At 42.9% G+C, this 21,066-nt stretch overlaps 1 protein-coding gene across 3 annotated transcripts in view; it reads left to right on the top strand.

The window, feature by feature from the left end:
- The window catches only part of rab27b (RAB27B, member RAS oncogene family), a 223,055-nt gene extending 203,269 nt beyond the window's left edge, over positions 1-19,786 (top strand). For all 3 annotated transcript variants that reach the window (XM_041188035.1, XM_041188019.1, XM_041188026.1), the window contains exons 5-6: positions 14,449-14,572; positions 15,970-19,786. In XM_041188035.1, coding sequence (XP_041043969.1) covers positions 14,449-14,572; positions 15,970-16,159 — 314 coding nt within the window. In that variant the 3' untranslated portion in view covers positions 16,160-19,786. The remainder of the gene's footprint in view (positions 1-14,448; positions 14,573-15,969) is intronic.
- Positions 19,787-21,066: the final 1,280 nt, after the last annotated feature.

Below are 21,066 nucleotides of genomic sequence, written 5' to 3'. Positions count from 1 at the left end.
ATGATTTTGTCAGAGGCAAATTTGATTTATCAAACTTGTTGGAAAGTTAAATATGTGTGCTGTGAATATGATAATGCATGAGAGTTACAACAGCAGAAGTGAGAGATTTTTGACTTTTAGTTAAAGAAACATTAAACATACATGCAATTACTGATGGAATTTACAATACAGTTTTTGATTGGCAGACATGTAAGTAAAAGATTATGTAGAAGTCACCCACAGGCACTGCATTTTAAATTATTTCCATAAAGCCATCCACCAAGTAATGCAACTACAAAGCAATAACTAATACATCTTGTTAACTTCCAGGTGCATGACGATGCAGTCAAGTCGCTTCCAATTTAACTCTGTATACTAATGCCACTCAATGGGGTCCTGCGCATCAAAATATTGAATCTTGAAATTAAATTATTTAATGATTGCATCACACATGTGTGTGCTATAAATAGAAATCTAAATAGAGAGCACTGTGATGTGTGATGTAAATTCACCATTAACAACCTCATGCACACCCAACCTACCTTTCAAAATGATGCTTAAAATATTACCGGCTCATAATGGTAATATAAAACCAGAGATACAAGGTTGGTGATGACCAACATACGGATGGGATAAGTACGTTGCCAGTGAATCTGAGACATGATGAAGTGAAGCTACTTATTATATCTCTGTCTGCTATGAGCATTCACATACTTGATATCTCATATTGCATTGGTGGCACAAAACCGAGAATTGTTTTCAAATTTGCGTTCTATAACTTCATAATAGTAGATGAGAAAAATATATTTGCCATTTCAAATCACACAAATTAATAATGGTCTAATTTAAATACTTTACCCAACCTCCGAAAGAATATATGGTAGGTATGTGAAAAAGGATTTACTGACTTGGATACTTCTAGGCCTTAGAGAACTAAGTCATAAAGAAAATCTCAAATAAACTAATTTTCACTGGAAAAGAGACTGAGGAGAGACAGGGTGCATGTCTTCAAAATTGAAGGACAAGTTGCCAAGCTAGTTAATTTGAATAACACACATAGGACTAGAGGACACAAGTTCAAAATTCAGAAGCCTTAAGCAAGGTTAAGGATGGAATAAAAAAATTTTCTGTCCACAGAACAGTAGATATGTGAAACAAATTTGCAGAGAAAGTAGTCATTAAAGGGTCAAATTGCATGTTTCAAAAGGAACTGGACTGACAGCTGTTGGATAGCATGATAGAATGTTAAAGAGATTTTGACAAGGGAGGTTACAGTAGGGAGGCCAATGTTCCTAAAGTAAGGATCAATGAAGGATGGAATGATCATACATGCATGTGACTGGAGTGGATTTGATGAGCTCAATGACCTTTCTGACTCTAGATTTTCTTATATTCTTATTTTAACAGTCCCTTCCTACCTGTGACTAATGGATCTATTTGTGTAATAGACTCTTCTTCAAATCCTAGAAAATTAATGACATTAGTATTGCAAAATATTAACCTAACTTTAATTAAATATAATCAGAATACTATTACCCACCTTGGTTCACTGATTCCTAATGTTTGGCCCCTGAACAATGATTTTTATAGGAAAGTGGACTTGACACTAAGCGGTCATCTGAATAAAGCTGCCAATGTTCCAGTTAACAAAATGACTGACCAAGAAATTGGTTAGTCTCAAGGCTGGGGCCTGCCAAATGCCCTGCCCTCAGACTGAAACTCACACCTTATTTCTCACTCATTGTCAGCATTTTCTTGACTCCTTACTTTCAAAAATGGCTTTCATTGCTACTGTGAATGCTGTGGTGATTTTAAATACATAGGCCAGGATTTTCCAGTGGTGGGGCAGGCTTGGAGGCCGGGCCTGGGAGCAGTCGGGAAGCCGACCGCTGCCCGCAATTAGCCATCTAACAAGTAATGCAACTACACAGTAATGGCTAATACATCTTTTTACCATCCAGGTGCATGGAGATGCAGTAAAGTTGTTTCCAATTTAACTCTGCATACTAATGCCACTTATTCCTGCACATCAACATATTGAATCATGAAATTAAATTTGTGCAATTTGAAATGGCAAAGATATTTTTCTCATCGACTGTTATGAAGTTATAGAACCCAAATTTGAAAATGATTCTTGGTTTTGTGCCACCAGTGCAATGCGATATCAAATATGTCAATGCCCATAACAGACAGGAGATATAATAAGTAGCTTCACTTCATCATGTCTCAGATTCACTGGCAACGTACCTATTCCATCCGTCAGTTGGTCAACACCAACCTTGTTTTATGTTAACATTATGAGCCAATTAACGGCCAGCCAGCGTGAAACACACGCTGCAGCACTCAGCGCTTCCGGGGGGTGGGGGCATGAGGAGTGCAAGTGCTGAAGTTTGCAGGGTGCGCACAGTAAAAGCTCCCTGAGGCACAGAGCTGCCTCAGGGAGCTGAAGGTTTTCCAAATTCAAAATAAAGATATTAAAAATGTTAAAAAAACATGTGACTCTGTCAGATGAGCAGGGACATGTTAGAGGTGAGTGCAAAAAGGTTTTACTTTTTTAAATCACTGGTCGAAACCTCATCCCACCCGTGGATGAGGTTTCGCCAAAAATGCAAAGGCCCCTTGGTCTTTTCGCCGAACGGCTGGACGGGCAGCAAAAAATTTGAATCAAATCCTTTATTAAGAGCCTTAATAGGCTGCTTAACTGTCAGTGGGCACACTGCGGATTCCCGCACATGCCCACTGACTGAAATATTGCACAAGTGTGCAATGACGTCGGGATGCTTGCCTGACGTCGCTGTGCGTCATTTTACACTCGTTCAGTTTGGGCACACACCCACCCTATAGAGTTCTCTTTCTTTCTGTTCTCCGGAGAAAGACACAGAAATAATTAAAATAGCTGTTATTTTTTCTTTAGAATGTAACACTAATAAGGCAGTAGTTATTGCAATCCCTAGTTTCCCTGAGGGTATTGAGTCAACCAGCATAGAACAGGAGTCTAAGTCAGACCAGATAATTGGGACAGCTCACTTCCTGAAGGAGATTAGAAACCAATACAACCTTTAAAAGAATAAAGACAGAAAGTTCTGGAAAAGCTCAGCAGGTGTGGCAGCATCTGTGGAGACAAGCAGAGTTAACATTTCAAGTCCATTTGACTTCTTCAGAGCTGAAGGAGAGAAGGTGATGGTTGGTCTTTAAACACTGTAGCCATGTCATGAAGAACAATGCTGTTGGATAGGGAGTTCCAGGATTTTGACCCAGTAATGATAAAGGAATGCCAATATATGTTTACATCAGAATTGTCTGTGATTTGGTGGCGATGGTGACCCTGTGCACCTACTGCCCTTGTCCTTCTAGATGATGGAGGTCACAGGTTTTGGGGTGCTGCTGAAGAAGCCTTGGTGAGTTGCTGTAGTGCATCTTGTAAAAATTGCTGCCACTATGCACTGGTGATGAAAGGAGATCAATCTTTAAACTGATGGCCAGGGTGCTGATCAAGTTAACTGTTTGCCCTGGATATTACCAAGCTTGTTGAGTATTATTGCGGTTGCACACAACCCAGCAAGGGAGCAAGTACTCCATCATACTATTGCCACCAGTTGAGGTTAAAATCAAAGGCGACCTTAGGATGTTGATGGCGGGGGATTCAGTGATGGCAATACCATTGAACATCAAGGGGGAGGGCTGGGGCTCCATCTTGTTGAAGATGACTACTGTCTGGAATTTATTTAAATCCTGAAGTCGTTCTCCATTTAAGTAATACTCTGCTTTTTTGTTCTTCCTGCCAAAGTGAACAACTTCACATTTTCCCACATTAAACTCCATTTGCCAGAGCTTTACTCAGTCACTCAACTTATCTATATCCATCTGCAACCACCTCGTGTCCTCTTCACAACATACTTTCCTACCTATCTTTGTGTCATATGCAAATTTAGCTACCATGTCTTCACTCCCCTCATCTAAGTCATTAACGTAAATCATAAAAAGTTGAGTGTCCAGTACAGACCCCTGTGGGACTCCACTTGCCACATCCTGCCAATCATAAAAAGACCCACTTATGCATACTCTCTGCTTTCCGCCAGCCAGCCAATCTTCTATCCATGCTAATATGCCACTACACCATGCGCTTTTATTTTCCATAATAATCTTTGATGCGGCACCTTATCAAAGTTATGAAAGTTCCTAAGGAACTTCTACGGTGATACCTTTGGACTGAAATGATTGGACTCCACCAATCATGACAATCTTCGTTTTGACTAGGTCCAACTTGAGCCAGTGGAAATTTTCTCCCCGATGTCCAGTGACTTCAGTTTCAGTAGGACCCTTTGGTGCCACACGGTCAAATGCTGCCTTTGTGAGAAAGCCATTGAACGGGGCCCACTGTAATTTTCCAATCAGCCTGCAGGCCTCTGTGGCATTGGGAGCAGGACCGATGCCTGTAGGTGACCACCTGGCAGCAGGCCAGTGGGGCTGGCCCTTCAGGATCACTTTAAGATGTCACTGCAGTAGCCGTGCCTATCCAGCTCCTACCTGTGGTGGGGGAGCCCCTCCACAATGGTGGTCTGGCAGCTGTTGACCATGGCTTGGATTTTCCGGTCCCACCCGCCACCGAACCAGAAATTCCCGCCCGAAGTCAACAGACCTTTGGTCAAATTTTCCATCCCACCCGAGACGATTCCCACTGCCAACGGGACCAGAAAATCCCAGTCCATGTCTTTTCCGTTTTGTAAAAGTTGCGGAGAGGGTGCCTCTCTTGCTTATCTGAGCTTCAGGCTGCAGCTCCTTCAGTGCTTTAGGGCTTCCTATTAGTCCTCCAGCTTCAAGGGCCCACCGTTGTCCTTAATTGGCTCTGGCTATTAATTAGCCAATCCTTACAAGATTGTGTCGGTTAACTGTTGCCAACATGATGCAGGGTAAGGACCTGGAAATGACGCCAAAGTCGAATTCCTGATGCTAAGTGGAAATTCCTGCCCTATGTGCAGAGATTTTTCTTAATTGGTTGTTTGAATCAGAGCCATGTAGTATGAACAAGGTACTGTACCGTCATTGGGAATGGATCCAACGCCCACTGAAATGAGATCAGTATAATTATACCTTTGTAAAAATTACAGCTCAACCTATCTTCAAATAGCTGAGTTAGGAGGGTCTCATGCTTTTCACCCATTTATAGCTGCATTCCTGTAGTTAGGTATGAATTGTTCCTCAATTGACTGGTTCTTCACCTGTTGACATATCCGTGGGCTTGTGCCTGGCTGTGTACTGAGTAAAGACACATTTGTTCTGCCAGCAATGTATTTCTCTCTATGTGTATTTATATTTGTGTGTCACAGTCTGAACGGGGGCTATTTTAAACAAACCCAACTGGTAGGAAATAGATGAGATTGGATTGGCTGTCCATTTTACACACAGCTCATTTTACTTTCCATTGAAATTAGTCGAAAGTGAATCAGATGAAATGTAGTCCAAGTGTCAGCCCCATCCCATCAGTTTCCAGCCACACTGGTGACATTAAAATGACCCACATCTCTCTCTCTCTCCCTCTATTTGAACTATTTTTGCCTTTGACTTAGAAAGTTGTAGATTCAAGCCTAATTTTAGAAACTCAGTACAGGACTTTAAGTTGACATTCACTGCTGATGGAATGTGGAAACATAGAAAATATGCTGCAGCAGTACATACGGCCCTTTGGACCTGCTCCGCCATTCAGTATGATCCTGGCTGGTCCTCAACCTCAACGCCATACTCCTGCTCTCTCCCTATACAGTTGCCAAGCTTTGAATGGCATGTCTAACTGAGACCCTGACCAGTTCTGGTGGGTCTTAAAGATCCCATGGAACTAGTCAAAGAAGAGAAGAATGTCCCCTTGATGTCCTCACTAACATTTATCCCTCAACCAACACCGTGGGACCCACATTGACTCGTCATTCTCATCTCACTAGCATTTGTGGGGTCTTTCCATGGCCTAACATACTGTTACATTTACCCAAGTAATGACAGACTGTAAATGAGAATCAGTATATGTGAAGACAGTCCTGAAAGATATGGGAAGGCAGTATTTAAATGCGGAATCAACTCTTAGTTGAGTATCCCCTCACTTAAATATTTTAAGGGGAGAATTTTCTCCCCACTGGGCAGGCTGGATGGGAGAGGGCGTGGGCGGGCGCGCAGCTGATCACCGCCCGCGATCAGCTGCACGTTGCCATTTTACGTGGGTGGTCCAATTAAGGCCCACCCAGCGTGAGGCGCACCCAGAAGCGCTCAGCGCTACCTGTGCAGGCAGGGGAGAGGAAGGAGAGTCGGGGCCTGTGCTATTTTCGCACATGCACGCTAAAGAGCGCAGAAATCTCCCTGAGGCACGGAACTACCTCATGGAGATTAATTTCATAATAAAACATTGAACAAAAGAAAAAATAAAATTATTCAGACATGTCCCCACATGTGACATGTTTATGAATTTTCATGAAAATTTTTACTGAATTAATAAAACCTTCATGGAGCCTCATCCACGGGGTTTCATGAGAAATGCGAAGGCCGCCTGGACTCTTTGCCTGCCCATCAACCTTAAGGTTGGACAGGCAGCCCTGATACTTACTTTAATTAGTTTATTAATGGTCTTAGCAGGCCTTTGATAGTTCAGCGGGCGCGCAGCCGTCTCCGGTGTGTGCCCACCGAACTAAAGATCAGAATGACATGTGATGATGTCTGAATGCACGCCCAACATCACTGCGCATCACTTTACATGTGGGGGTGGGTCCCTGCACACCGAACAGAAGATTCTGCCCTAAGAAAAACTACTGAGGTGAGCAGTTGGGACCAGCTTCTATCTATTAGTGATTTGTCACATCTAGGATCACCTTGACATATCTCCTCTGGGTCCCACTGACTCCTGAAGACTCAGGAACTCTTGCTGTATGAAATCCATGCCCTCTTTCTCTCTACCAATGGTCTTTATTGGAACAAGCAAAGGCTCAAGTCCCAACATGCCAACCCAGAATCTCTGGGACTCAATTTATCTCCTGAAGTTATGGTGGCACTGAATTAGAAGGATATTGGAAACTCAGTTCTAATGCGTTTCCCTTATGCTGCTTTTTTATGTGGAATAAGAGAACCTCATGTCAGGAAATGTCTTGTAGATTATTGGGTTAGGGACTGCATTTCCCCATGGCTTTAAATTAGTATGCCTATGGCATATGAATGTTTACCTTGGATGTATAAAACTCCTTTGCCTGCTATGTGAATTGAAGCATTTGATAGAAACATTAGCCAGAGTTTTCTCCACTTAAAAAAGTCCTGCGTGTTGGGACCGTTTCTGAGTCATGTCTGAGGTGCGGCATCTGGTGTAATTTTACAGAAACAGCCAGTTAGCAGGCAATCTCCGCATTTGCCGTCCAATTAGGGACAGCATATAGGCAGTACATGTGGGAGGGCCAATCAGAGCAGGCAAAGGGAAGGGAGGACCAGCAGCCCCGCTAAGTATGGCATGCACTATTGAAGTGAATGGAGAAGGAGAAGGTGCCTTAAGATCGAGGCATGCAACTACATACAAGCAAATGAAATAGGAGCAGAAGTAGGCCTTTTGGCCCCTCGAGCCTGCTCTGCTATTCAATAAGATCCTGTCTGACCTGTTTGTGTTTTGAATTCCACATTCCCATCTACCCCGATATCCTGTGATTCCCTTGCCGAACAAGAATCTATCTACCTCTGCCTTAAAAATATTCAATGATCCCACCTCCATCACCTGCTGAGGCAGAGAGTTCCAAAGTCGCTCAACCCTCTGAGAGAAAAAAATTTCTTCTCATCTCTGCCCTAAAAGGGCAACTCCTAATTTTAAAATAGTGCCCCCTAGTTCTGGACTCACCCACAAGAGGAAACATCCTTTCCACGTCCACCTTGTCAATGTCATTCAGGAACTTATATACTTCAATCAAGTCACCCCTCACTCTTCTAAACTGCAGTGGAAACAAGCCTAGTCTGTCTAACCTTTCCTCATAAGACAACCCGCTCATTCCAAGTATCATCTAGTAAACCTCCTCTGAACTGCTTCCAATGTATTTACATCCATCCTTGAATAAGAAGACCAAAGCTGCACACAGTATTCGAGGTGCGGACTCTCCAATGCCCTGTATGACTGAAGCATAACATCCTTACTTTTATAAAAACAAAAAACTGCGGATTCTGGAAATCCAAAACAAAAACAGAACTACCTGGAAAAACTCAGATGATCTGGCAGCATCGGCGGAGAAGAAAAGAGTTGACGTTTCGAGTCCTCATGACCCTTCAACAGAACTAGGTGAATTCAAGGAAGGGGTGAAATAATGATGTAGTTTCACCCCTTCCTTGGATTCACCTAGTTCTGTTGAAGGGTCATGAGGACTCGAAACGTCAACTCTTTTCTTCTCCGCCGATGCTGCCAGACCTGCTGAGTTTTTCCAGGTAATTCTGCTTTTATCCTTACTTTTATGTTCAATTCCTCTCATAATAAAGGATAGCATCCCATTAGCCTTCTTAATTACTTGCTGTACTTGTTTACTAAGTTTTTTGTGATTCATGCACAAGAACAGCTAGATCCCTCTGCACCTCAGAATCCTGCAGTCGCTCACCATTTAAGGGGAGCTGGTGGCATAGTGGTATTTTCACTGGACCAGGGACCCAGCATAATCCTTGATCCCAGTTTGAATCCCACCATAGCAGAAATTTGAATCCAGTTAAATCTGGAATTAAAAGTCTGATGATGACCACAAAACCATTGCTGATTATCTATAAAAACCCATCTGTTTCACTAATGTCCTTTAGGGAAGGAATCTGCCATTCTTACCTGGTCTGGCATTTGTGTGACTCCAGACCCACAATAACGTGGCTGACTGTTTAAAAAAAATGCATCTGAACAAGGGCAATTAGGGATTAGGCTGTAAATGATGGCCTAGTTAGTGATGCCCACATCTCACAAATAAAAAAAGTAATACTCTGCTTTTTTATTCTTCCTGCCAAGGTGAACAACTTCACGTGTTCCTACATTATTCTCCATCTGTCAGATTTTGCCCAATCATATGTCCACCTGCAACCTCCTTAGATCCTCTTTGCAACATACGTTCCTAACTATCTTTGTGCCATCTGCAAATTTAGCTACCATGCCTTCACTCCTCTCATCGAAGTCATTGATATAAATTGTAAAAAGTTGAGACCCCAGCACAGATCCCTGTGGGACTCCACTCATCATATCCTGCCAATCAGAAAAAAAGACCCATCTATGCATACTTTCTGTTTTCTGCCAGCCAGCCAATCTTCTATCCATGCCTTCCATGCTATCCATGCCTATCCATGTTACCCCTACACTGTGAGCTTTTATTTTCTGCAATAAACTTTGACGTAGCGCCTTATCAAATGCTAATGCTGGAAGGACAGACAAACCCTAACACCTAGAACTATCAAGTGGATCTGTCTGCAGGGAAATGCTTCCACTTGAAAGCACTTGACTGCAGATGTGCTGAATGAATCCTAAATGCCCACTTAAAGCTAACTCAGCATATTCATCTCATGGCACTCTGATCCCCTGATGTGCTCTTGTCTCCTGTGCCCTATGCCCCTCCAGTAAATTGCCATTACCCTAGGAAAATGCCAATGCTACAATGGCCTTATTTGCTTCCTGCTGCCGGGTGGGTTACCATTTGAGCTATCAGCTCACCTCTGGGAAAAGCGTTTTTATGCGGGAAAACATCAGAAAGCCAACTTGACATATTGTTTTAAAATTTCCCTTCCACGTCCATCCCACCCCCAATCTCCAAATCCATTTGAAGGGAAATTTTCCCCCACTAATTTCAAGGCCTCTACTTCCAGGCTGGTAGAGAATTGTTAGGAAAATGACAGTCGATTCCATCTGTTCAAAGCCGTACATGGATCCATAAAGAAAGAGGACTTTTGATGCAGCAAGTGAGCAGCCAGCTGTGATTTGTAATCCTCCACACAGAATTATTGTGCCATTTCCATATAATGAGCAATTTGGCACTACTGCTCGTAAAAAGTGTTTTGGAAATGGGTTTTTTTTGGAGGAAGCAATTGTATCATTTCACCAAAATAACTTCAATCGGTAGGGAATATAATGGTGCACTTCAGCAATTATGTGACTGTCTAAATGTGAGGGGTTATTCATCAATTGCTTTTCTTATGAAAATTGTACACTTTTAAGGGTTGAAAATTGCCTTTTTTGTGCTGCTTTGATTGAGTGACCATATTTTCTAAACTGAAGCTGGAGACACAGAAAAGTTGCCAGGTTGGAAAATGTAGGTTGCGCTATGTAGTAAGGCAAAATTTTTAGCAGTTTATATTTTAACAATTTCACATATACAGTACAAATGCAAACAAGTATTCATACAATGACTGCAGGTGTAACATCACACTATTGAAGCAAATTCAGAGACTGTTTATTTAGAACAATATAGTACTGATAACGTAGAACATAAGAATATAAGAACTAGGAGCAGGAATAGGCAATTCAGCCCCTCGAGCCTGCCCGGCCATTCATTACGATCATGACTGATCTCATTTCGGTCCCGACTCCAATTTCCTGCCCTCTCCCCATAACCTTTCATCCGTTACTAATTAAAAATCTATCTCCTCCTTAAATTTATTCAGCATCCCGGCATCCACTGCACTCTGAGGTAGTGAATTCCACAGATTCACGACCTTTTGAGAAAAGTAATTCCTCCTCATCTCTGATTTAAATCTACCACCCCTTAATCTAAAACTATGGCCTCTCATTCTAGAAAGCCCCACAAGGGGAAATACCCGCTCCATGTCTAATTTGTCTATCCCCTTTAGCATCTCATATACCTCAATTAGATCTCCTCTCATCCTTTTAAACTCTGGCGAGTATAGGCCTAAACTATTCAATCTCTCCTCATTAGACAAGCCCCGCATCTCTGGAATCAACCTAGTGAACCTCCTCTAAACCGCCTCCAATGCAACTACATCCATCCTCAAGTAAGGGGACCAAAACTGTGCATAATATTCCAGGTGTGGTCTCACCAATGCCTTGTATAGTTGCAACAACACTTCCCTATTTTTATACTCTATTCCTTTAGCAACAAATGTCAAAACTCCATTGGCCTTCCTTATTTCCTGCTGTACCTGTATACTAGCTTTCAGCAATTCATGCACGAGGACACCCAGATCCCTCTGTACTGAAGCATCCTGAAGTTTCTCTCCGTTTAAATAATAAGTCGCCTTTTTATTCTTCCGACCAAAATGGATAACCTCAAATTTATCCACCTTAAACTCCATCTGCCAAATTTTGGCCCATTCACCTAACCTGTCCATATCTATTTGTAAATTTCCTAAGGTAAGATCCCATGGGATGGAAGGTAATTTGGCAAATTGGATCCAGAATTGGCTGAATTGTCAGGAAGCAGAGGGTGATGGTCGATGGGTGTTTTTGTGACTGTGTCCAGTGGGGTTCCACAGAGATTGGTGTTGGGTCCCTTGCTCTTTGTATATATATATTTTTATATAAACAATTTAGACTTGAATATAGGAATTGAATTATCAGTAAGTTCGCAGATTACACAAAAATTGGGGTGGTAAATAGTGAGGAGGATAGCCTTAGATTACAGGAGGATATAGATGTGCTGGTCAGATGGGCTGATCAGTGGCAAATGGAATTTAATCCGGATAAGTGTAAGGTGATGCACTGGGGCAGGACAAACAAGGCATGGGAATACAAGATGAATGGTAGGACCCTGGGAAGTACCAAGGATCAGAGGGACCTTGGTGTACATGTCCACCGGTCCCTTAAGTTAGCAGGACAGGTAGATAAGGTGGTTAAGAAGGCATATGGGATACTTGTCTTTATTAGCTGAGGCATAGAATATAAGAGCAGGGAGGTTATACTGGAACTGTATAAAACCCAGGTTAGGCCACAGCTGGAGTATTGCGTGCAGTTCTGGAATCCACATTGTAGGAAGGGTGTGATTGCACTAGAGAGGGTGCAGAGGAGATTTACCAGGATGTTCAAAACAAAAACAGAATTACCTGGAAAAACTCAGCAGGTCTGGCAGCATTGGCGGAGAAGAAAAGAGTTTCGAGTCCTCATGACCCTTCGACAGAACTTGAGTTCCTACCAGGATGTTGCCTGGCCTGGGGTGTTTTAGTTTTGAGGAGAGATCGGATAGACTGGAGCATAGGAGATTGAGGGGGGACATGATTGAGGTGTATAGAATTATGAGGGGCATAGATAGGGTAGACAGGAAGGAACTTTTCCACTTGGTGGAGGGATCAATAACCTGGGGGCATAGATTGAAGGTAAGGGGCAGGAGGTTTAGAGGGGATGTGAGGAAGAATTTTTTCACCCAGAGGGTGGTGGGAATCTGGAACTCACTGCCCACAAGGGTGGTAGAGGCAGAAACCCTCATAACATTTCAGAAGTATTTGGATGTGCACTTGTGATGCCATGACATACAAGGCTATGGGCCTAGTACTGGAAAATGGGATTAGAATAGTTAGGTACTTGTTTGACTGGCGCAGACTGGATGGGCCGAAGGACCTTTTTCTGTGCTGTAGACCTTTATGACTCTATAACTATTCAGGAATGTCAGTTTTTTTGTACTCATTGTCTATATGGCCTGCTAATCTGGGCTGACTCAATTTTGCAAGAAAAACATTTGTAACTGATCTTCAACTGCTGTAAGGGCAGCTTTATGTTTAGTGCTAATTTCGTACTTTCTCGTAGATGCCCTGCTTCTACTCGAGATAGAAAATGTTGACTGATTTTTTTTTGTTCATGGGAAAAGGGTCGCTGGCTGGGCCAGCATTTGTTGCCCATCCCTAATTGCCCTTGAGAAGGTGGCGGTGAGCTGCCTTAGAACCATTGCAGTTCATGTGGTGCAGGTACACCCACAGTGCTGTTAGGAAGGGAGTTCCAGGATTTTGATCTAGAGACAGTGAAGGAACAGTGATATATTTCCAAGTCAGGATGTGTGGCTTGGAAGAAAACTTGCACATGGTTCCCATCTGTCTTGTCCTTCTAGGTTGTAGAGGTCACAGGTTTGGAAGATGCTGCCAAAGGAGTCTTGGTGAGTTGCTGCAGCGCATCTTGTAGATGGTGCACAGTACTGCTACTGTGCGTTGGTGGTGGAGGGAGTGAATGTTTAAGTTGATGGATGGGGTTCCAATCAAGGGGGCTGCTTTGTCCAGAATGGTGTTGAGTTTCTTGAGTGTTGTTGGTGCAGCACTCATCCAGGCAAGGGTAGAGTATTCCATCACACTCCTGACTTATGCCTTGTAGATAGTGGACAGGCTTTGGGGAGTCAGGAGGTGAGTTAATTGCTGCAGAGGTTGATAGATCCTTGTTAGGCAAGGGAATCAAAGGTTATCGGGGGTAGATGGGAATGTGGAACTTAAAACACAAACAGATCAGCCATGATCTTATTAAATGGCAGAGTAGCCTCGAGGGGCCGAATGGCCTACTTCTGCTCCTCTTTCATATGTTTGTACATTTGTAATTCCTAGCCTCTGACCTACTCTTGTAGCCACAGTATTTATATGGCTGGTCCAGTTTAGTTTCTCATCAATGGTAACCCCCAGGATGCTGATATTGAACATCGCACCGAAGTTTCCTTTCTGGTTGGTCATAAACATGGAAAATCCTTTAGAAGTCAGAAATTAAGGCAGCAATTACATTTTTTGACAACTCCCTTTTAATCAAATCTCAAATCTTGTGTATGTTCTACATCATGTGCTATTCAATCAGTGTTGTAGCTATGGCAACAGCAACAGTGCTGTACTATCTATGTTATCATTAATCGTAATCATAACATTATTAGAAATGTTCTGGCTGTTTCTCGCTAATGCATTAATCATTATTTAGATGTTTAGCAGACATCATTATTAAAGGCAGCTTTACACTTTATAGTGCTGTACTTCACTTATACATGAAACAAATTCCAACAGGAGAAGTTAAAAGTTAGGGTATTCAGGAATGAGTTTCATGAACCAGGACGAGGTCTCCTCTGGAGCATTGTTTCCCTGGGGACACAGTACCTCATTTGGGGACTGTCCCCAGAAGGACAATTGGTCACCGTATCATTTGGTTCATTTATTAGTGGAGGTATAAATGATGAAGATGAAAGTTTGATGACCTACATTTTGGTGCAGTAATTCCTCATTGTCTGAATTTAGTTCAATCCCCACACACAAAGCATCCCTCACTGGCGCATGACTTCTCTGTGTCCAGGTTTGCTTCATAGGGTGGAATTTTATGACAAGCTGGATTTTATGGGTCCTGCAGAAGTCAATGGAGTTTGGGATGGCTCGCCGCATTTTACGGTCCCCTTCCCGCTGCGACAGGGCTGTAAAATTCTGGCCGTAGATTTGATTTCCTTGTTAGTTTGAATTCCTTGGTTTGCAGTATATTGGACTCTTGGCTGCCACCTCCAGTCTGTTTGAGGTACTAAATGTTTGTTTACTATTTGTTTCATTCAGGCCAGCTTCAAGCAAATGCATATTGTGAAAATCCTGATGTGGTTTTAATTGGAAACAAAGCGGATTTGGTTGATCAGAGGGAGGTACAGGAGAATCAAGCCAAGGAATTGGCAGACAAATATGGGTAAATGCTTACTTATGTAACTTATATCACTTCCATCAATAAAATAGAATTATGTGTGCCATAATGCCACCATCAACACCTCCTTTAGCCAGTACCACTACCATTAACACTCCTTTATCCTCTTGTTCATGATATCTTTGTCAATCTCTCCTCAGCCCCCACCTATTGCTGGCCTTCTATCCAGTTTCACCTGCTCCACCCCCCCTTAAATAGTATAAACTCCATCAGATTTTTACTTCTCTTTAGCTCTGAAGAAGAGTGATATGGACTCAAAACATTAACTCTGTCTTTCTCTCCACAGATGCTGTCAGACCTGCTGAGTTTTTCCAGCATTTTCTGTTTTTGTTTCAGAATTATGTCTACTTACTCACAAATAAATAAATATCTGTCTTCTATAACTGACCAGTCAGAGTAGCTTTTGAAAATTGGCAAATTAAGATAGGCCATGACTTTAACTCTGGGCAGATTTTAGGATAGCAGCGTGAGTTAGAAACTCAACAGTTGTTGCAGAAACAGGCTTGAGCTAGTTTCACTACGGGGCCACATTTAAATCTTGCTGGCAGACTTCCCATTTGTTCTGGAGGGTGGGAAGCTGTAAAAAAAAATCACATGCTGTGTAATTGCCGACACGATGAACTAGGTGGCTAGATTGGCTCCCAGAGCTTTCTGTTGAGGGGCTTATGGACTGGAAAGTGGTGGTCATGGATGGAATCAGCGACAGAGAAGTTCTAAACTTTCATTGTGGAGCACTTCTGCTCCTCCTTGCCCTATAAGGAGGGCATTAAAAACATACCTGTTTGGTCCTTTGTTGGCCCTGATCCTCTTAACCCCTGTTATTAACCCGGAGGTTTCTCCAACAATTTCTAAACGAGAAGTATTTTGTGATCTGTTCAGAGGCTTAAAAGCAGAACACTTGGCTTCAAAATCAGAAGGTGTGCAGCTGGTTGGGAGGGAGAGGGGATAGGGTAGTGAGTGGGCATATTAGAAGAGTGAACAAGGGGCTAAACTAAATTAAAAAAAAAAGAAAATCATAATGTGTTGCATACAATGTTCCCCTTAAAATTTAGTTGGTCTGCTCCGTCTCTTTTATCCAGAATATATTTTTGTGCAGCTGCACACACGCATTATTTATCACAGAGCAATGTTTGCACGCTACCATTTAGGTCACTGCACAACCACATACCTGTGCAGCTTAGTGGGAACATTGCTTCTACGTGATTTTTAACAATGGGCACTAATACAATCATCATTCTGATCTGCACCACGGCTCCCCATTCAATCTTTAGAAGATAGATGCTACTGGGGAAAAAATAAATGTTTACATTGAACCCTTGTAAGCACTCAGTTTACTTTCACAGAAAATGGAACAATACCTCCTGTTCTTTCCCTCCCCCCAGGATTCCATACTTTGAATCAAGTGCCGCCACCGGAGAGGGCATTGATGAAGCTATAATTGCATTGCTGGACTTAATAATGAAACGCATGGAGCAGTGTGTCGACAAGAGTCAAATACCTGATTCAATCAATGGTGGATCTGCCCAAAAACTTGAAGCTGCCAACCCAAATGAGAAGAAGTGTGCCTGCTAGAAAATACCTTCACGACAGCTGAAGAATTTTTGCATGTGTAAATGGTTTCTCCAAAAGTTTATTTTCCTATCTCACTTTTTTTTTGTTTGAATTTTCTCTCAGCCATCTTTAGTAGTAACTGCAGGGTATTGTTGTAGAAGGGACTGCTTGGGTAGTGCAGAAAGTGTCTCCAAGATGATATATCCCAGTTGGAAAATTTGACTTGTGGATGTATACCTCAGTACAGTGGCCTATTTGCCGCAGCCAAATTAACAGCACTCAGCTGCTTCCAGCCAAATACTGATGCTGCCGAATGGCTACATGAAAAGTAAAAGAAATTTGATTTCTCTCATAGAAAAGTAGGTCATCCATTACAAAGATGAAAGCAACATTTACTTAAATGAAGCATTTGAGAAAGTGTCCACAGAAGAACATTGGCAGCCTTAATTGAATGTTTGGCTCTCTCTGAAGAGATCTATCCTTTCTTTGATGTAGTACTTTCTTTTGAAGTATCATCTTAGTTTTTTTTGTTTCCCCCCCCCCCAAACTTTTGCTGACAAAAAGCTTCAGCTTCCACCCGTTCCCCCAGAGTCGAGAAAGTGGTAAAATTGATTGCAGCCTGGTTTATATTGTCTATGTAATGAGAGCAAGTATTAATAATGCAACAAAAAATGATTTCAAAGTGTTACTATTCAACGTGGTGTTAATTTGCTGCAACTGTGAGACATCCTGTTCAAAGAGCGCTGTGTGACAACCATTGTACACAAAGCATAGTTAATATTGAGTTTCACACTGTGATAGGCTTTGAACCCTCAACCGCATGTGCTGGCTGCTTGTCTGTGTAGAGTATTTACAACACGTTAAAAATCAAAAGCAGCCATGTTTTTAAAAGTAAAACGTAATTTTCATCTTCTGAAAGTAAACTGTACTGTGGAAACATAGAAACACAGGAGCAGGAGTAGGACTGGCACCCAAATTGGGTAGAACTCATTAGAAATAATGGGTGGAATTTTCTAAAGCTGGTGAAGATGGTGGGGTGAGGGAGAATGGGGGATGGCATTGTGGTTTTGGGGGAGTGAAATTGTGGAAAGTGGTGTCAGGTCAGGGCACTGATGTGATCCAGTCCCATTCTGGCATTCCCAAGTGCGGATTGGAGGTGCAGTGGGGAATCCCAGTGGCTGAGGAGGGAAGCCAACTGAAGTACTTAAGAAGGCAATTAGGAACAATTTGGCACATGGATTCCCTCTTTCCCAGTGGCTGAGCAGTGCCATGCTGTGTCGCCATCTAACAGTTTGGACAAGGTGAGAGCACGATGGGAAGGACTTCCTCAGTGAACCTGAGAAATTGAGAAGGCCTTGCTCAGTTCACTGGAGCAACAGATGTGGCCACGTGGGAGACAGCTGTTCAAAGCACTCCTCTCTCAGAAAGCACTATAACTGCTTGACAGATGATTGCCAACTTGTTGGAAGGCACGTCACCTATCTAGCACTTCATTCACCTTCAGTTGCACTTCCCTGCTTCCAGCTTTCATCATGGACTGGGAGCAGCTTATGCTGCTGCTGCACCTTCCACCTCAACAGTACCAGCAGCAGCGGGACCAATACTAGCAGTAGCACCAGGTGACTTCTCCTCTGCAGTACATTCCTCCACAGGGTAGATGGGATGGACATATAGATCCAGCTGGAAGGAGGTGAGACACCCTCCCCCACACAGGGTCTACAAGTCTACAGGTCAGCTTTCTCGACATGTGTGAGCACCAGTGACTCAGCCTCTCAGGGCAGGTCACTGCTGAATTAGCATCTTTGTGGGGCAAGACCTCCCTCCCAGTAGACCAGGTGTGCATGCATTGTATTTGGCCAATAAGGTGTCTGTCACTGGAGACCCCCTCCCCCACCCACCCTGTGATTCTGACTCTCACCGAGTTGTGTTCTCTCTTCTGGAAAGAGAGAAAGCAGAGAAGTGTGAGTGTTCATAATGGATTGTGTACAGAGGAGGGAAGAACACCATTTGTGGAAGGTCACTGTGAGGCATGGGCGCAAGACGGGAATAAGCTGAATGCAAGTATGAGTGTTAGCTGTTCAGATAGCAATGTGAGGAGGCACCTGCAGGAAGAGGAATGAATGGAGCTACAAGATATGTTGACCTGAGGCATGCTGTGCAGGAGAATGCTGGCAGGTCAGAGTGTAGGGCTCGGCACTGAAAGTGTTTATGCCACTCACCTGTCATTCCCTCATGAGGTCCTGAATCCTCTTGGTGCACCATCTCAAGGTTGGAGACTGGATTACTGCTGATTTCCTCAGCAACTTCTGTCCACGTCAGCTTGGCTGGAGAGGTTGTACTCTTCCTTCTGTCCTTGGTCACCTCACTGCAGCCCCTCAGATCCCTCAATAGGACCTCCTGGCAAGACTGAAACCAGATGGTGGTGGGGGATAGGGGGAGCAGCCTTCCCAGGGTTCCCCTCCATTCCTGTGGATGTAGCAGCCTGAAAACACAGGTGCTGCTGAGCTTTTCTGAAAGGTGGCATTTCCCTGTCAAGCAGAGAAAACTGGATATGTTAGTTTTTTTTGACAGCAGCACTCCTTTCATAATTCTGACAGCTCCTATGAGTCCCATGTATCTCTGTGTACAGTTGAATGAATAGCCAGGACAGGTAAATGAATCACATAAATAGGCTGTAGGGCAGATGACAAGAGAACGATCTGGAAAGCAAGTATTTTGTCAGTTCTGTTCCTCATTAGTCTTTTGAAACAGAAACTCTCAAGTTAGCTTTAAATTTTGATGTCATTTTTGTTTCTGTCTTCCCTTTTGATCTTTATGCATTTGGGGAACTAACTTGTGAGTTGCTGAAAGCAACAATGTGAGAAGGCTGAATGAATGTATATACACTCATTGGAATGGTGTCATATCTTAAGCATCCTGTGCCAAAGGCTGCATCTTTGCACATATTCAAGTTTCTTATGCTGCAGGGCTTAATATCGCCTTCGACTCAGTTTTCTTTCTAATAATATTTTTTGTATTCATTATTAAATCCAATATTCAGAAGGATGAATAGAACTAAACTGAATTTAATCTTAATTCCCGTAACCATTTTTTATCACTGCTTGAGTTCCTTTTTAAAAGCCCTGACAAATTGGCCTCTATAACCAAGCAAACTGTTACCAGTTGTGGTTCTCTTGATAATATTGAATTAGGTGATATTTGTAACATGTTGATTTGAATCAAAATGTTTGGAATCTTTTGGTGGGTCCAGTGCAAACCTATTAAGAAAAAGGATAAATGCTTTTGAAAGGATTTCACTGTGTATGGAATGGCTGAGTGCAACTTTTTCAATTGATATCTGAGACTAAATTTAATACTCCCAGTGGGGATCGACATACAGAGAGTTTGGGCCAGAGATGGGTTTCAATACTCTGTAGCACCAACTCCGCTTATAAGCATTAGTAACTGGTAGTAATGCCTCAGATTTGGAATTTACCCTGTTTGTAACCTTGTGCTCTCGCACCATGGTATAGAGAGTAGTTCAGTAGGTGCCATGTATGTGAAATCATATTTGAATATATTTTGCACAAATGAGGAATGATACCTGTACAGTGATCATCTTGTATTATGTGATATGCACAAACTACTGATATCTTCTCACCAGTGAAACATAACTGCAATTAAGGTTTTTTCTTTTTATCTACACCGTTGCGGGTCTAAGCAAAGCATGTGGCTCATCCTGTGACATATTGATTTCTTCAGCTCACTCATGCACATTGCTTCACAGTCAATAGTGAACCATAGAACACTACAGCACAGAAAACAGGCCATAAATATTACTTACGTTATATGCCTACTAAATTTTTCCTGTACTCATACAGTACTAACCCACAGATTTATCATTGCCCAACACACTGGTTTTGCCATGTGACATAATGTGGGTGCCGTGTATTAAAGGGGCATTACAGGTAAACATACTGGGCACTAATTTCATCTCAGCCACACTATGAAACCCAAGCACCATTTTGCTGGGGCATACTGCACTGTCAGATGCTTCTGGGATAGCCTGTATGATGTGCCCTCTTGAGAAGGGCAGCCATGGGCATTCCCAGTGTGCATCAAGCACCTCTGAAGGAGTGCTATCCTGGCAGCACACAGCCCAACTGGCTGTTACTGCACCAGGATATCTAATTTGGACCACGTAGGTCCAGTCCACTAACTCAGGCATCACACTGAAAATAATAAGTGCTGACTTGCAAGAGCTGTCCAGCATGAAGGTCATTTAAAGGACCAAGCACCCAACTTTCAAAACATTGCAACGTGTTTGGAAGTACTGTGGAGTGTATTTGGAGGTGTTGTTGTGAGTTCCTAAATTTGCCAGAAAGTGTTGCAGCATTTTCACAGGGAGAGATAGATAATGTCTCCACACAAAGGCTGCAACAGGTATGGTGACTGCAGTTGCAGCGCCCCTGGGTCTGCAGGGCAACAGGAAGATGGAGCAAAAGCTGCAGAGACTGCAACTTCTGCATGATACCCTCTGCCGGCGTGGAGCCTAACTTCTTCATGCTCCTCGGCAGTGACAGGAGGCTGCATGGCAGGTCCCCCACTAGGCCCAGTATCTCGGTATGTATCGTCATCAGCATCTTCTATAAGATGCCCCGTTAAGGTTCTCATTGGTCTTCTGCAACAGAATTCATCTGCAAACTCCCCCCTGCCCCTCTAATGAGCTAGCAAACAAACTACCCTTTACTCCTGGTTTGGCTGCAGCCCATTTGTGCCAAGATAACTCACCATGTTTAGATTCCAACTCTATATTGATCTCCAAGGTATGTGGAGTGACAGTATCTGATTTGGTAGCTATGAGTGTCAGATCAAGTGGTGGGTCCTCTTCATCAGTACTGTGCTTCTTGCTCTCCCTCTCCCTTCTTGAGGCTGGGCATATGACAAGA

The sequence above is a fragment of the Carcharodon carcharias genome, chromosome 1 (genome assembly GCF_017639515.1).
Source record: "Carcharodon carcharias isolate sCarCar2 chromosome 1, sCarCar2.pri, whole genome shotgun sequence".
Classification (NCBI taxonomy): Eukaryota; Metazoa; Chordata; class Chondrichthyes; order Lamniformes; family Lamnidae; genus Carcharodon; species Carcharodon carcharias.
The sequence above is the reverse complement of the archived record's forward strand: the minus strand, read 5'-3'. Positions and strand labels throughout refer to the sequence as shown.